The 14,608-nt window shown below is 43.2% G+C and overlaps 1 protein-coding gene across 2 annotated transcripts in view; it reads left to right on the forward strand.

Annotated features, from left to right (window-relative positions):
- Nucleotides 1-190: 190 nt before the first annotated feature.
- The window catches only part of LOC5518171 (DENN domain-containing protein 3), a 40,521-nt gene continuing 26,103 nt past the window's right edge, over nucleotides 191-14,608 (forward strand). Inside the window, exons 1-19 of one of the 2 annotated variants that reach the window (XM_048727781.1) lie at nucleotides 191-377; nucleotides 1,782-1,914; nucleotides 2,589-2,721; nucleotides 3,755-3,913; nucleotides 4,496-4,564; nucleotides 4,929-4,984; nucleotides 5,062-5,116; nucleotides 5,506-5,605; nucleotides 10,961-11,069; nucleotides 11,288-11,339; nucleotides 11,709-11,854; nucleotides 12,264-12,325; nucleotides 12,688-12,784; nucleotides 13,113-13,219; nucleotides 13,362-13,406; nucleotides 13,477-13,556; nucleotides 14,131-14,161; nucleotides 14,265-14,295; nucleotides 14,415-14,480. In XM_048727781.1, the coding sequence (XP_048583738.1) occupies nucleotides 1,795-1,914; nucleotides 2,589-2,721; nucleotides 3,755-3,913; nucleotides 4,496-4,564; nucleotides 4,929-4,984; nucleotides 5,062-5,116; nucleotides 5,506-5,605; nucleotides 10,961-11,069; nucleotides 11,288-11,339; nucleotides 11,709-11,854; nucleotides 12,264-12,325; nucleotides 12,688-12,784; nucleotides 13,113-13,219; nucleotides 13,362-13,406; nucleotides 13,477-13,556; nucleotides 14,131-14,161; nucleotides 14,265-14,295; nucleotides 14,415-14,480 (1,518 nt within the window). In that variant the 5' untranslated portion in view covers nucleotides 191-377; nucleotides 1,782-1,794. The remainder of the gene's footprint in view (nucleotides 378-1,781; nucleotides 1,915-2,588; nucleotides 2,722-3,754; nucleotides 3,914-4,495; nucleotides 4,565-4,928; nucleotides 4,985-5,061; nucleotides 5,117-5,505; nucleotides 5,606-10,960; nucleotides 11,070-11,287; nucleotides 11,340-11,708; nucleotides 11,855-12,263; nucleotides 12,326-12,687; nucleotides 12,785-13,112; nucleotides 13,220-13,361; nucleotides 13,407-13,476; nucleotides 13,557-14,130; nucleotides 14,162-14,264; nucleotides 14,296-14,414; nucleotides 14,481-14,608) is intronic. The other variant, XM_048727782.1, reaches the window with a different exon arrangement.

Below are 14,608 nucleotides of genomic sequence, written 5' to 3' on the forward strand. Positions count from 1 at the left end.
ATTTGTGGCGTCTACTGGTCTATTTAGGTCATTTTTTTTAATTGAATCTCTTTACATGACAGTTTACAATATGGCTTTTCGTCTCTTCTTGTTTTTAGGAGGGTGGGAGAGAAGGGGTAAGGGGGGGGGGGGGGGGGGGGGGGGGGGGAGTGGGGGGCTGTTAGCTGTCACAAATCCGCGAGAGTCTGGGTTGAGTGCGTTCTTCCGGTGAGGAGAGAGTAAACTTCCTGCGAAAGACAAAAATTTCAATGAGCAAGATTTCTCAGAAAATCATGGCATATTTGGCGATCTGATCTGAACCCGTGACACTATATGGAGAGAAAAGGCAACCCTTCCACTTGACGTGAAGCAGATGACAAAGCACTTTTGTTTTTGAGGTAAGATTTTCATTCATTCTCAAATAACTAACATATCACGATCAACAAAGGGTTTTAATTTATTATGCAATCTTGTCTTGACAAAGAGGCGTATTAAAAGTTTCACATACTTTGCTTTCAGTTTCTTTGCCAGCCTATCTCGCTTTTGCTTTCTTTGTGACCGGAAACTCATGAAATATCCCACGAAGAATGAAATACCTACAGTATGCAATTATTGTAATTTTCCCGCCATTTGAAAATCCCTCAAACATAACTCACATTTACTGATATGGCAAACAAATTAAAAATCACTTTCGGAGTTTACTTTCTTTACGAACTCGTAATTTATTCGCGTTTAGTAGGAACGTGACCATAAAATTGCCATGTGACAGAGTTATCACAGATAAGTGATATTGTCAATGTTTTTGTGATTTATTTTTGTTTATTCGTTTGCTGCTGTTTGGTTGAATATGCTGTAGATATAGGATTCTTTTATTAGGTCATGTCCAGATATAGTGCTTGAAAATTGACAAAGGTTACTGAGCTGTTTTCACTAAAATTAATCAATTGTCATTTTATGGTTGCCCCATGTGATTATTAGGGTATTGTATTCATTATGTAGTAGAAAAACCTCAAAGTAATTTTTGAATTTTTGGGGAGGGGGGGGGGCTAAGGAGGTTGATCAGTCTGTCTGTGTTATCTCTAGATGTGAATGAATTTAAGTAAAGAATATTCAAGTGTGAAAACTATAGTCAACTACTTCATTAACAATGGTATGCAGTAAAAGGGGGGGGGGGTGAATAGGTTCGCGGATCGGCGGATTCGGCACCGAAATGCTCACAGATTACGGATTTTGATGATCATTTTAGAGGATTGGCCGATTTTGAAAATATGGCGGATCACGGATCTTGTTGACAATTTGGGCGCGGATTTCGGATTTTGACTGCTTTGACGGTCGAATTTCGGATTTTAAATGAATTTCAATCGATGATATTATATGTCTGTCAAAGCATGCTGATCTAAAAATATCTGCGGATCCATGGATTTGCCCCGAAAATGTAGCAGATCAGGGATTTAAATACCCCTATTTACCCCCCCCCCTCCCGTAAAACATTGGAATAATATAAAATTTCCTAGAATGATGTGCCCATAACCTGTTGGCTTTTGGCTTTTCGCATCAGGATTTTACAAGAATCCTGCCTCCTTTCCCCAGAAGGTTATAAGTATTATATCATTTTACAAGAACCCCCCCCCCCCCCCCCCAATTCACCCAGAAGGTTATTAATGTTCTATCATTTTACTAAAATCCCCACCCTTCCCCCCCGAAGGTGATGAGTGTTCTATCATTTTACAAGAATCCTTACCCCTTCCCCTAGAAGATGATGAGTGTTCTATCATTTTACAAGAATCTCCTTTTTTTTCAAGAAGCAATATAAGAATGATGGTTGACTCTGAGCCACCCAAGCCAGCACCTAAAAAGCTATTAAACAGCCTGATTGAGATGTGCATTGTCATCGGCATGGACCAGGACACCGGTCTAATGCCTGGTCCATCTCAGGTATGGTTAACTGCATTGGTGTAATTGTGAGGGGGGAGGGGGGGTACCGTAAATAGGAGATAGGTGGCGTTTATTAGGTCATTTACAGTATGCAGACAGGAATGTGATTAGGGGAGAGGGGTGCATCGGATAGATTTCATTTATTGGTACAATATTTTGCAGGCTGTGAAAAAAGGGTCAGCATATTATGCAAGACTTCATGATTTGAAGGCAAAATTGTTTCTTAAAGGAATTAAATCTTGTGAAAAATTAAAAAAACTCTTTTTTTCTGGTGAACTTTATTCATTACAACAACAAAAGAAAAACCTTGAAGAAACCCCATTATTTGGCATTAATATTTATAGATCAAGTAAAACAAACATGAAAAAACACCTTAGTTCTTAAAAATATCATAAAATTATAAAGTGACTGTAAATATACAGTATGGTGCAAATCAGGTACATATCCCTAAGACATATTTGTGGTCAAGTGTGGGGTTAGAATGCCCCACCGCGCCCACTCCTAGCTTGACTCCTGAACCCCCCTCATATTACATGAATTTTAAATTTGGACATCCAACATGCATTGAACAGCAGTAACTGTTTATATGAGGTGATAATTTTGTTATATGACTAATGGCATTTAACTGAAAGAGTGCATATTATTTTAACGTCCATAAATGTATGTGATTTCAGGCTAAGAGACCCCAGTTTCAGAATAGTAGCCATAATTCTTCTGCTCTATTCAATACCAACTTCACTCCAGAAGTCATTGCAGCTTTATCAGGCCAAGTAGCGTCTTTTCCGCACTGTGATACTGATGTTGATGGTAAGAAAGCAAAAGTGGTTATTAATTAACACCTTATTTCTTTAAAGTGCATTTGTGCAAGTTGCTTAGTCACACAGTTTAAACAGGGACACTATCACGGTGAAGAGTGATTTTAGCGTCATTTAGGCAATCTAAAAAAACAGTCAAAATCATGCGGAATAATTAAAATAACTATCCAAGTTTATTGAATGACCGTTGATCTTTCAGATAAATACAATATTTTGGTCTGAACGCCTCACATCGAGTGAATAGAAATGGATTGAAAATAGTACTTTTAGGTTTCGGAACACGATGTACCTTTACTCAAACCTTGAAATTGCATAAATAATCCAACAAGATCCTTTGCATTACATAGCTTTAACAGAGAATTGGTCCATTTCACTATTTAATACGATTGGGCGAAGTAATCAGGAAGATTTTATGTTGTTTTTGTTACACACTTTTTCATATTTTTTAAAAACTTTTTTAGAACAAGCGTGCGAGTGCGCATTTAAATTTTAAATGCAAATAATGAATAGCTTGGGTAGGGATGTGTAACAGATAGATACACACTTTTTGCTGGCATTGTAAGGGAAGGGCCATTATTTAACAGGGGGGGTTGAGATTTTTAACCACAGTTTGGGGGAGGGCCTCAAATTTTAATACAGGCTTATGGGAGGGCCTAATTTTTTTAACATTTATTTTTCAATTTCCGAGCTTCTTTGAATTAATTCTACTACTTTTGCAATGTCTTTCAGTAACGTATTTCCCCACACCCCAATTTTCAAGGCCTCCTTCAATAAAAAAATTGAAAACACGCGTATAATACACACCCCAATATAAATATCGAGGAAAAAAGAAACAACAACAAAAGAAACAGAAGTATCAAAATGATATAATAAATGCTCCGATTCACAATTCATTTTATTTATACATGAAGTATGGTAAATGCTTTTCTACATCTGAACTTGAAGGTGAATCACTTTGAGCCTTTTAGGCATACCTTATTCACTTAAGGGGTCTTTGTTCCTGTTGTTTTTTGTTGTTGTATTAGGTGAGCCATTCTACCAAAGTAGCAAGGTGATGGGCAGAACCCCAGTCAAATCTATGGTTAGAAAGTCAAGGCGCTCCTCTATCACCCCAAATACTGGCATGACAGATCTTCCCGTGTCTACTGAAGTGATCAATAGCTTACCTCCACTCTGCTTGCCAGGTGAGCAATGTATATACACAACCCATATTGATTTGCTGGCTAAGCACACAAGCTTGGGCAATGCCATGGCAGATGGTGGGGCACTAGGGGCACATGCCCCTTCTATACAATGTTTTCGAAAATTATTAAGAAGATGACCACAAAGGGTGTGGCTGTGTCTCCCAATATTCTTTTAATGTTTCTGTATCGTGCTACCCCAAATATTTTAGTGCCTGCTTACAGCTCTGTTGAGAAAAAGGTCAAGACTGTGTTTTGTTGGGTGCTATTTCTTTTTAATGTCTTGTTGATAAAATTGTACTTTGCATGCTGTCATGATTGGCAGGCAAAAAGAACATGCTTTTCTGGTGTTTCATTCATTGATTTTTATCACAGGCTTTTTCTCATCTTGGGAGCTCAGGAGTAAGTTCTTTTAAAAGTGCATTCTCCCATGTGTAGGGCTGCAAACACATTATATCAGTAGGGTCCTGTTTTACATATATTTTATGACTTGCATTGTTTTATGTTTTACACAAAAACAAATGCAATTACGCCCGGTCATAAGACTATTAGTCTAGATTGATTCTCTGCCTTATTCAACTTTAGATGGAGGTTTTGTTAACCAAACAAAGCAAGAAGACTCAGTGCATTTTTTGGTGCTGACAGATATTGAAGGTACAGTAAGTTAAAGGTTTGATTATCTTTGTCTGTTTATTCTACAATCAGTGACTGTCCATGATAAGGTTGAGGACAGTATCAACAGCATAATAAAACCTTGTTGACAAAGACTGGCTCACAAAATGTGTGCACTTTACTCACTGTCTTGCGAGCCATAACAAAATGCATACATCATGAAGTTCTACTCAACATGTGTACCAGGCTTTTAGGACATTTTAGGTCATTTTAATTTGTCAAATTTATAACTTGAAAATCACAAAAAAATTAAAGTGATGTTTAAATTTGCTTGTTTTAAATGCACCACACAAAATCGTAACATTTTATATGTTTTGAAAATTCCATAATATAAGCTTTTTTTCAGGGAACAGAACATATTGTTGCTGCTTGACGGTACACAGGCTGTTTGGGGCTAAGGAGGTTGGTAATGTTTGGAAATCATTGTATACAGCATTTTTATCATTTGGATTTAATTTGTTCTTTCTTATCTCCCCTAGAATGAGAGCATCCCTGGCTATGATCTAGTGCACATAAATGACAGTAATGATAGAGGTGTGATCAGCTGTTGTTTCATATCATGGAAACTTGCTCTTTAAAGGTTACAGGCTGTTTTGAGCACATGGGATGCCACAAAACATTGATACATTACATGCATCATATTATATAGGATTATCTGCTAATGGGAGAGGGAAAACAACCTGACAGGTTCCAAGTATTTTAGATTCAAGGTGTTCGGACTTTTTTATGAGAGTGTCTTCTTGCGAGAGATACATAATTTGAGATGGCCTCATTTAGATGAGAATGGCTTAATTGTGTAAACCTGAGTTCTTGTGGCTGGACATGTACCATCAGAGAGGAGCTCCGAATAATGATGATGATTGTAATAAACACTATCACTTTCTTTCAATTTAAGGAATTAATCACTTTTTGTTTGTTTTCAGCCTTACTAAGCTCTGACTACAGCTTATGCTATGTGCCCCTCAGCTTTTGTTGTATCTCCAAGTACCCCTACTTCAGAATCCTAAAAGACACGCTGTCCAGGTTAGCACACACATTGTGGTTTGGTCACAACCCTATCTATGCATAGTCATATTTTGAAGGTGTTTTAAGTATTGTATAGAATATCTAGGTTCTGGACACACCTCTGACCCTCCTTGATAGGGAGATGGTGGCATAAACACCCTGACCCTCCTTGATAGGGAGATGGTGGCATAAACACCCTGACACTCCTAGATAGGGAGATGGTGGCATAAACACCTTGATCCCCCTTGATAGGGAGATGGTGGTAGAAACACCCTGATCCCCCTTGATAGGGAGATGGTGGTAGAAACACCTTGACCCCCCTTGATAGGGATGAGATGGTGGTAGAAACACCCTGATCCCCCTTGATAGGGATGAGATGGTGGTAGAAACACCCTGATCCCCCTTGATAGGGATGAGATGGTGGTAGAAACACCCTGATCCCCCTTGATAGGGATGAGATGGTGGTAGAAACACCCTGATCCCCCTTGGTAGGGAGATGGTGGTAGAAACACCCTGATCCCCCTTGATAGGGATGAGATGGTGGTAGAAACACCCTGATCCCCCCTGATAGGGATGAGATGGTGGTAGAAACACCCTGACCCCCCTTGATAGGGATGAGATGGTGGCATAAACACCCTGATCCCCCTTGATAGGGATGAGATGGTGGTAGAAACACCCTGACCCCCCTTGATAGGGATGAGATGGTGGTAGAAACACCCTGACCCCCCTTGATAGGGATGAGATGGTGGTAGAAACACCCTGACCCCCCTTGATAGGGATGAGATGGTGGCAGAAACACCCTGACCCCCCTTGATAGGGATGAGATGGTGGTAGAAACACCCTGACCCCCCTTGATAGGGATGAGATGGTGGTAGAAACACCCTGATCCCCCTTGATAGGGATGAGATGGTGGTAGAAACACCCTGATCCCCCTTGATAGGGATGAGATGGTGGCATAAACACCCTGACCCCCCTTGATAGGGAGATGGTGGTAGAAACACCCTGACCCCCCTTGATAGGGAGATGGTGGTAGAAACACCCTGACCCCCCTTGATAGGGAGATGGTGGTAGAAACACCCTGATCCCCCTTGATAGGGATGAGATGGTGGCATAAACACCCTGATCCCCCTTGATAGGGAGATGGTGGTAGAAACACCCTGACCCCCCTTGATAGGGATGAGATGGTGGCATAAACACCCTGATCCCCCTTGATAGGGATGAGATGGTGGTAGAAACACCCTGACCCCCCTTGATAGGGATGAGATGGTGGTAGAAACACCCTGATCCCCCTTGATAGGGAGATGGTGGTAGAAACACCCTGATCCCCCTTGATAGGGATGAGATGGTGGCATAAACACCCTGATCCCCCTTGATAGGGATGAGATGGTGGTAGAAACACCCTGATCCCCCTTGATAGGGAGATGGTGGTAGAAACACCCTGACCCCCCTTGATAGGGATGAGATGGTGGTAGAAACACCCTGACCCCCCTTGATAGGGATGAGATGGTGGTAGAAACACCCTGACCCCCCTTGATAGGGAGATGGTGGTAGAAACACCCTGACCCCCCTTGATAGGGATGAGATGGTGGTAGAAACACCCTGACCCCCCCTTGATAGGGATGAGATGGTGGTAGAAACACCCTGACCCCCCTTGATAGGGATGAGATGGTGGCATAAACACCCTGCTCCCCCTTGATAGGGATGAGATGGTGGCATAAACACCCTGACCCCCCTTGATAGGGATGAGATGGTGGTAGAAACACCCTGACCCCCCTTGATAGGGAGATGGTGGTAGAAACACCCTGATCCCCCTTGATAGGGATGAGATGGTGGCATAAACACCCTGATCCCCCTTGATAGGGAGATGGTGGTAGAAACACCCTGATCCCCCTTGATAGGGATGAGATGGTGGTAGAAACACCCTGACCCCCCTTGATAGGGAGATGGTGGTAGAAACACCCTGATCCCCCTTGATAGGGATGAGATGGTGGCATAAACACCCTGATCCCCCTTGATAGGGATGAGATGGTGGTAGAAACACCCTGACCCCCCTTGATAGGGAGATGGTGGTAGAAACACCCTGATCCCCCTTGATAGGGAGATGGTGGTAGAAACACCCTGATCCCCCTTGATAGGGATGAGATGGTGGTAGAAACACCCTGATCCCCCTTGATAGGGATGAGATGGTGGTAGAAACACCCTGATCCCCCTTGATAGGGATGAGATGGTGGTAGAAACACCCTGATCCCCCTTGATAGGGATGAGATGGTGGTAGAAACACCCTGACCCCCCTTGATAGGGATGAGATGGTGGCATAAACACCCTGACCCCCCTTGATAGGGATGAGATGGTGGTAGAAACACCCTGACCCCCCTTGATAGGGAGATGGTGGTAGAAACACCCTGATCCCCCTTGATAGGGATGAGATGGTGGTAGAAACACCCTGACCCCCCTTGATAGGGAGATGGTGGTAGAAACACCCTGATCCCCCTTGATAGGGAGATGGTGGTAGAAACACCCTGATCCCCCTTGATAGGGATGAGATGGTGGCATAAACACCCTGATCCCCCTTGATAGGGAGATGGTGGTAGAAACACCCTGATCCCCCTTGATAGGGAGATGGTGGTAGAAACACCCTGATCCCCCTTGATAGGGATGAGATGGTGGCATAAACACCCTGACCCCCCTTGATAGGGATGAGATGGTGGTAGAAACACCCTGATCCCCCTTGATAGGGATGAGATGGTGGCATAAACACCCTGACCCCCCTTGATAGGGAGATGGTGGTAGAAACACCCTGACCCCCCTTGATAGGGAGATGGTGGTAGAAACACCCTGATCCCCCTTGATAGGGATGAGATGGTGGCAGAAACACCCTGACCCCCCTTGATAGGGATGAGATGGTGGCATAAACACCCTGATCCCCCTTGATAGGGATGAGATGGTGGCATAAACACCCTGATCCCCCTTGATAGGGAGATGGTGGTAGAAACACCCTGACCCCCCTTGATAGGGATGAGATGGTGGCATAAACACCCTGACCCCCCTTGATAGGGAGATGGTGGTAGAAACACCCTGACCCCCCTTGATAGGGATGAGATGGTGGTAGAAACACCCTGATCCCCCTTGATAGGGATGAGATGGTGGCATAAACACCCTGACCCCCCTTGATAGGGATGAGATGGTGGTAGAAACACCCTGATCCCCCTTGATAGGGATGAGATGGTGGCATAAACACCCTGACCCCCCTTGATAGGGAGATGGTGGTAGAAACACCCTGACCCCCCTTGATAGGGAGATGGTGGTAGAAACACCCTGATCCCCCTTGATAGGGATGAGATGGTGGCAGAAACACCCTGACCCCCCTTGATAGGGATGAGATGGTGGCATAAACACCCTGATCCCCCTTGATAGGGATGAGATGGTGGCATAAACACCCTGATCCCCCTTGATAGGGAGATGGTGGTAGAAACACCCTGATCCCCCTTGATAGGGATGAGATGGTGGCATAAACACCCTGATCCCCCTTGATAGGGAGATGGTGGTAGAAACACCCTGACCCCCCTTGATAGGGATGAGATGGTGGCATAAACACCCTGACCCCCCTTGATAGGGATGAGATGGTGGCATAAACACCCTGACCCCCCTTGATAGGGATGAGATGGTGGCATAAACACCCTGATCCCCCTTGATAGGGATGAGATGGTGGCATAAACACCCTGACCCCCCTTGATAGGGAGATGGTGGTAGAAACACCCTGACCCCCCTTGATAGGGATGAGATGGTGGCATAAACACCCTGATCCCCCTTGATAGGGAGATGGTGGCATAAACACCCTGATCCCCCTTGATAGGGATGAGATGGTGGCATAAACACCCTGACCCCCCTTGATAGGGATGAGATGGTGGTAGAAACACCCTGACCCCCCTTGATAGGGAGATGGTGGTAGAAACACCCTGATCCCCCTTGATAGGGATGAGATGGTGGCATAAACACCCTGACCCCCCTTGATAGGGAGATGGTGGTAGAAACACCCTGATCCCCCTTGATAGGGATGAGATGGTGGCATAAACACCCTGACCCCCCTTGATAGGGAGATGGTGGTAGAAACACCCTGATCCCCCTTGATAGGGATGAGATGGTGGTAGAAACACCTTGACCCCCCTTGATAGGGATGAGATGGTGGTAGAAACACCCTGATCCCCCTTGATAGGGATGAGATGGTGGCATAAACACCCTGACCCCCCTTGATAGGGATGAGATGGTGGTAGAAACACCCTGACCCCCCTTGATAGGGAGATGGTGGTAGAAACACCCTGACCCCCCTTGATAGGGATGAGATGGTGGCATAAACACCCTGATCCCCCTTGATAGGGATGAGATGGTGGTAGAAATACCCTGATCCCCCCTGATAGGGATGAGATGGTGGTAGAAACACCCTGATCCCCCTTGATAGGGAGATGGTGGTACAAACACCCTGATCCCCCTTGATAGGGAGATGGTGGTAGTTACCCCTGACTCCCCTTACCAGTATTGGTTACCCATGACTCTCGTTCCCAGGCAGAGATTGTTTTTTACCCGTGACCCCCCTCCCAGGCAAAGGCTTTTGGTTACCCCTAAACCCCCCTTCCCAGGCAGGTTGTTTTATTTACCCCTGACCCCTCTCTTCCTATAGGGAGAGTTCCGACAGTGTTGGTTTTGACCATAGTCTCAAAACCTCTTCCTAGAGAGTGTATGTGTTTGAGTGTATGTAGTCTTGTGTTTCTTCTTTAAGAGGGGGTTTGTTGGTTTGAGCCTGTGCAGCAAGCAGCTTAGGCTATGCATGAGCATGAGAGCGGTTTCTCTCCCTTTATTCTAGACTCTTTCAAGACGTGCTGCTTTAAGTTGATTATTCAGATCTCTCTAGACATTTAACTCTTTAGGCAAGTTAAGGTTCTATTTGACCCTTCATTTCAGAACATTGTTTTGTAAGACTTGTAAGACTTTGTAAGAGAAATGCTAGAGCACTTCCATAAAGTGCTACCTAACGTGCAGTCCAACTGAGCATCGAACAGACTTTTCTTGATATACAAACCAAATAACCCCCTTAATGCGGCTGACCGCGGCAGACAGAACCGCTGTTTGCAGAAAAAATCTTGGACACAGTCGCCGGGCTTTTGCCACTGAAAAAGTTGCAAAAGTTTAGTCATCACTGTATCTGCTAGACTCCCTCTCAAGACTTGCTGTTTCAAGTTGACTATTAATGGATAGACAATTGCCTTTTGGGCGAGTGAAGGTTCAATTTGACCCCCCATATAAATGTTCCATAAGACTTTGAGAGATTCTAGAGCAATGCCATAAAGTACTCCCTAACCTTTCTTCTGTGTTTTCCAGCTTGTTGCCAGATCTGCACCGAGACCCAAGCTCTGTCAGGATGGCATTGATGCAGTTTGTGTCTCATCTTTCTATGATACCTGCCCCTCCTGCCGGTTCCCTTGCCCTAGTGAGTATCAGTACTTACTTAACAGTGTTATTATTCCCCCAGATCATGCCAAGAAATATGTTTTTATTACAGTATACATGCATGTCTCAGGCATGCACATTTTCTCTGTCACAGAGTGTCATGAGCAACTTTCGTAATATCAGTTCATGATATGCTGATACATCATCTCTTTGCACGCAATAGTGTTAAGTGTTGTTTAAGAATATTGTATTTTTTAGGAATTTTGTCTAAATAGTGTGAGCCACGTTATTAAGCCATCAGAAGACCCAGGTAAGTGGAATAAAGTATTAGGCGTATAATTTTTTTTATTGCTGAAAACTGTTTGTTTGTTGGTTTCATCAATTTCTATTGTTTTTGGGGGATATTCTTAGTTGTAGATCTAGCTTCTTGCTGAACTAAAAATATCTTCTTTGGTTAGGGCATGCTGCCCCCCCTCCCCCCCCCCCCAAAAAAAAAAAACTTTTATGCCCTTCCACGAACTAACCAAAAATATGGGCTGGGTGGGGGATGAATTGGAGAGGAAAATTCTGTATGGCATTTTTGGCACATGTCAGTTTGGCCTAGGCAGAAAAAGAGAGGAGTTTAAACTGCTAAACCCTCACCCTAGATCTACTAATGATTCTATGCATTTGTTATCAGAGAGCCGAGTGGTAGACATGGACCTCCATCTTCCTTTCCTGTGTTTCTCTATTGGTGACATTCTCCTCATCATCAGCTGTATCTTGTCGCAGCAGAGGCTCATCTTTATGTCATCGCGGTACTCACTGCTTACCATCGTCATAGAGGTGATTTGTCACTTTTTCACATCATCACCACTATCATCATCATCAATATCATCGGCAGCAGCAGCATAGCACAGTAGGAACCACCAATGGCATCAAACACAATTAGCAATATGATATTAGCATAAAGCATAAGAAATATTGAGATTACTATCAACATTGTTGACGCAAACACCATCTCTCTTCTCTTCTACATTTATCCTCAGCAGCAGTATAAGGCATCATTAGCACCAAACATCATGGTTATAAATCACTGTTAGAATAAACATCACAACCATCAGCAACATTATGACTACATTATCACAACCATCATCAACATCACCATCACAACTCAGTTATTAAAACTTGCATCACCATAAAAAAACTTACCCTTGTATCATTTCGTCCCTACATAAAAACTTGTTCTTTTTAGAGTATATTTACATTCATTCAGCCACTGACGTGGAGTTGGACCTATGTCCCCGTGTTGCCGAGGTAAATTTATGCTACTTAAATGCAGATAAGCTGCTCCTTTATTTTTGTTTTACAATTGAGAATATGATGATCTTTTTTAAAGGAATATGAATTCAAACATCAGGCATTGCGAACATGGATCTTCAAAATCAGCTTTATTCGAATTAGAAAATTAGCTATGTTAACAAAAATCAAAATAAAATGCCCGTAGGTGCACGCTTTTGGCTTTGAGGTCCCTGACTAGAATAACTGTCCCAATTAAGTTCTTTATACGTCTTTTATGTTAATATGTTGTCTGAGTTACTTGTTTTAATAAGTCGGTGGAAATGGATACAATAGACCCTTAGTTTGCTGATTTTCTTTTTAACTTTTTTACTTAACAGCAACCTTCTAGATCTAGTCGAGGCCCCGGGTGCCTACATCATGGGATGTCACATCCGTCATAAGACACAGATTGAAACAGCAATGAACAATGACGAGGTAATGCGTGACGTTCTATTGTAATGCGTGACGTCCTGATGTAATAGGTCGATGTAATGTGTGAAGTCCTGATGAAATGGGTGACGTCCTGATATAATGCGTGGCGTCCTGAGATAATATGTGACCTCCTGAAGTAATGCGTGACGTCCTGAAGTAGTGCGTGACGTCTTGATGTAATGCTCGACATGCCCAATGCTTAAAGACCAAGATATTTTAATGACATTGTCAATTTCAATGGTGACGTTTCATTCGCCATGCTGTGACGTCATTTTGCCTCTGTCTTTATTACTATTAGTGGTCCACCAACATAATTTTTGCCCCATTTCAGATGGCTGACATCATCATCGCAGATATTGATGAAGGCTTAGTCAACATGGGGCGTGACGTCAAAGTTCATCGCATTCCAGCTTACATCGGGGAATTCTTTAAATTTAGGCAAGTCGTTGCCATAAAAATGCCTTTAGCGCTAACTGTCTACCTTCTTCAATCCTCCACTATGTCTTCTCCCTCCCCCTTTTTTACTGTTTCATCTGCGCTCTTTCTTGAACTCTGAAATTACTTGCAATTTCTTTTTCAGGATGAAGAAAGCGCCGATCCATTTTGATTTGCTACTATCTAATCGGTAAGAAAACTTGTTTTTCCAATCCTCCTTTATTCTTTAATCTACTGTAATTCCTTGATGCTTTCTGCAGTCCAGCGTTTGAGAGTTTGTCGGAAGTGAAGAAAGAACGAGAACGTTTCAACAGGGATTTTCACCAGCTTGTGTTAGCAGGTGGGTTACTGCAGAATATGGCACATTATCAAGGCGAGTCGAGTTACAATAACGAGTACCAGGCGAGTCAAATTACAGTAACGAGTACCAGGCGAGTAGAGTAACAATAACGAGGACCAGGCGAGTCAAATTACAGTAACGAGTACCAGGCGAGTAGAGTAACAATAACGAGGACCAGGCGAGTCAAATTACAGTAACGAGTACCAGGCGAGTAGAGTAACAATAACGAGGACCAGGCGAGTCAAATTACAGTAACGAGTACCAGGCGAGTAGAGTAACAATAACGAGGACCAGGCGAGTCAAATTACAGTAACGAGTACCAGGCGAGTCGAGTTACAATAACGAGTAGCAGGCGAGTCAAATTACAGTAACGAGTACCAGGCGAGTAGAGTAACAATAACGAGGACCAGGCGAGTCAAATTACAGTAACAAGTACCAGGCGAGTCGGGTTACAATAACGAGTAGCAGGCGAGTCGAGTTTTAATAACGAGTACCAGGCGAGTCGAGTTACAATAACGAGTTCCAGGCCAGTCAACCAGGCGATTACTACAATATTTTTCTTATTGTTTTTCAGCGACAATGGAAATGATGGCACGCATTCTAGGGTGAGTACACTGATATTAATTTCTTAGGCGGAATTCTACATATTTGTCAATGAGACTGAATCATCTAGTTTATATCATAATTATATTTTATTCCTCTTTTTAGCGATATGTCCTCGTATACAGTCCAAGAAGAGGTAAAACACTCATTTCATTTTCCCCTTCATAGTTCTGTGTCAATATTTCTGTCTCTTTGAAGTGCTGTTGTTTTTGTTAATCGCTGATCTTTTTCTCTTTTTACTTTATGCCTGGATAGCTCTACTTTGATTTGGATGCTTTCATCGAGTCGAAACCTTCAGAGGATCAGCCATTCTACAGAGAGGTACGGGGCATTCTATTAAAGTTGGTTCTCACTTAGACGTAAGCGCAAGCGCAACGTACGTTATTCTCCGATTCTCACTGGAACGCAAGCGCAAGAACCAGCGCAAGAGATGGCAACTGCTTGATTTT

The sequence above is a fragment of the Nematostella vectensis genome, chromosome 5 (assembly GCF_932526225.1).
Source record: "Nematostella vectensis chromosome 5, jaNemVect1.1, whole genome shotgun sequence".
NCBI classification, from domain to species: Eukaryota; Metazoa; Cnidaria; class Anthozoa; order Actiniaria; family Edwardsiidae; genus Nematostella; species Nematostella vectensis.